This window comes from Theobroma cacao, chromosome 9 (genome assembly GCF_000208745.1).
Source record: "Theobroma cacao cultivar B97-61/B2 chromosome 9, Criollo_cocoa_genome_V2, whole genome shotgun sequence".
Taxonomy (NCBI): Eukaryota; Viridiplantae; Streptophyta; class Magnoliopsida; order Malvales; family Malvaceae; genus Theobroma; species Theobroma cacao.
In genome coordinates this window covers 5,501,046-5,502,499 of record NC_030858.1, presented here as the reverse complement: position 1 = coordinate 5,502,499, position 1,454 = coordinate 5,501,046, and the positions used below count along the sequence as shown (strand labels likewise).

The 1,454-nt window shown below is 33.8% G+C and overlaps 1 protein-coding gene across 1 annotated transcript in view; it reads right to left on the bottom strand.

The window, feature by feature from the left end:
* The window catches only part of LOC18588549 (probable RNA methyltransferase At5g51130), a 3,070-nt gene continuing 1,977 nt past the window's right edge, over positions 362–1,454 (bottom strand). The window contains exons 5-8 of the mRNA XM_007013030.2: positions 1,278–1,365; positions 1,084–1,149; positions 746–814; positions 362–634 (exon numbers count right to left, since the gene is read on the bottom strand). Of these exons, the coding sequence (XP_007013092.1) occupies positions 545–634; positions 746–814; positions 1,084–1,149; positions 1,278–1,365 (313 nt within the window). The 3' untranslated portion in view covers positions 362–544. The remainder of the gene's footprint in view (positions 635–745; positions 815–1,083; positions 1,150–1,277; positions 1,366–1,454) is intronic.

The window sequence follows — 1,454 nt, the reverse complement described above, 5'->3', positions numbered from 1 at the left end:
TACAGTCAAAATAGAATATTAAATTGAGTAGTAATAGTTTTAAAGTAAAAGGGGAATGTTTCACCATACAAAATGAATTTAGCATCTAAAAGAATGTTTCAATTATGAGACTGTTCATTTTGTTGTTTGGAATCCAAAATTTAAAGCACAGTACTTGATAATGACAATAAATCCAAGCAAAATTGGAAGAATAGGGAAATCTGCAGAAAAACAAACTTCCCTGTTGAATAATTTGATTCATCCAAATATGAATATGCTCTTTTTAATTGCCTCATAAAAGCATACAAGTGGTAAGCTTGTAGGCTTTATATTCTTGCTCAATGTTACTAATATTGTCTGATTCAATGCAGGGACATACTTGGACACGAGTTTCCAACCACTTTAAACATAGATTAATACTAATCAAATTTAAAGTAAGATATGTATTAGATTTCAATAAAAGCAAAATTCAAAATTGTTCTTTTAAACTTGTGGTTATTACACAATATTACAATAAAGTTATAGAATTTCAGGAGCAACTGCCTCATTGTCTTTGTCCTTTAAGTCATTTGTAGAATGCAAAAATTGGTCTATCGAAACCAGTTCTAGTGCCCGACAACCCTGATGTGACATCTTCTACCATTCTGAATCCAATCTGCAAATGGGATACACATCGCAAAGCAATAATGATTAACAGGAGCCTACAAAGTTAAATTTTCCATCCAACCTGAAACCTCAACATCATTAGCAAAGATGCAACACATACCTTATCCAGAAGAATTTCCTGAAAACTCTCTGGTCGGAACATTATACTGCGATAATTACTTGCTGTTGTCTGCAAAATATTGCGGAAAGGTTTTTAGAAGATCTAGTCAAGAAATGAATTTAATGAAACACTGATCAAACATGTAAATTTATGTTGAACATGTGGCAATACTTTAGTCGTAGATAATCACAGAATGCTCTTGTAAACAGAAACAAAGAAGAGAGAATATACTAGAACAGTGGTGAACATATACGAGCAAGTCAACACTGCACTCATCATACTCAAAGGTATCACCCTATAAATGTTCACATTAATTGAATAAGAATAAAGAGCTATACCTCAGAGACTCTACGGTTCTTTTCATATGATTCCCAAGGTTGAGGTTCCAACACAAAAACGCCACCCTGCTCATGATCATAAGCAGTTCAGATGATACTGTACATGCATTCTTCCATGTGTGTGCATAAGTGGAAAGAAAATTGATACTCATTGCTAAAAAAATTTCTCCCTGACAAGGCTGTGTGTTAATTACCGGATGAAGAAGCCTCCAAATCTTTGTAAATAAAGTAATCAATCCATCATCACCCCAGTTCAGGTGAATCCACTTTGTCACGCTCAAACTGTGTTGCAGAAGAATTCATTTGAAATCAAAACCAGCACATCTATATATATTATTTTCTGGAAGTCCTTTATAATTAACCCCCCCCCC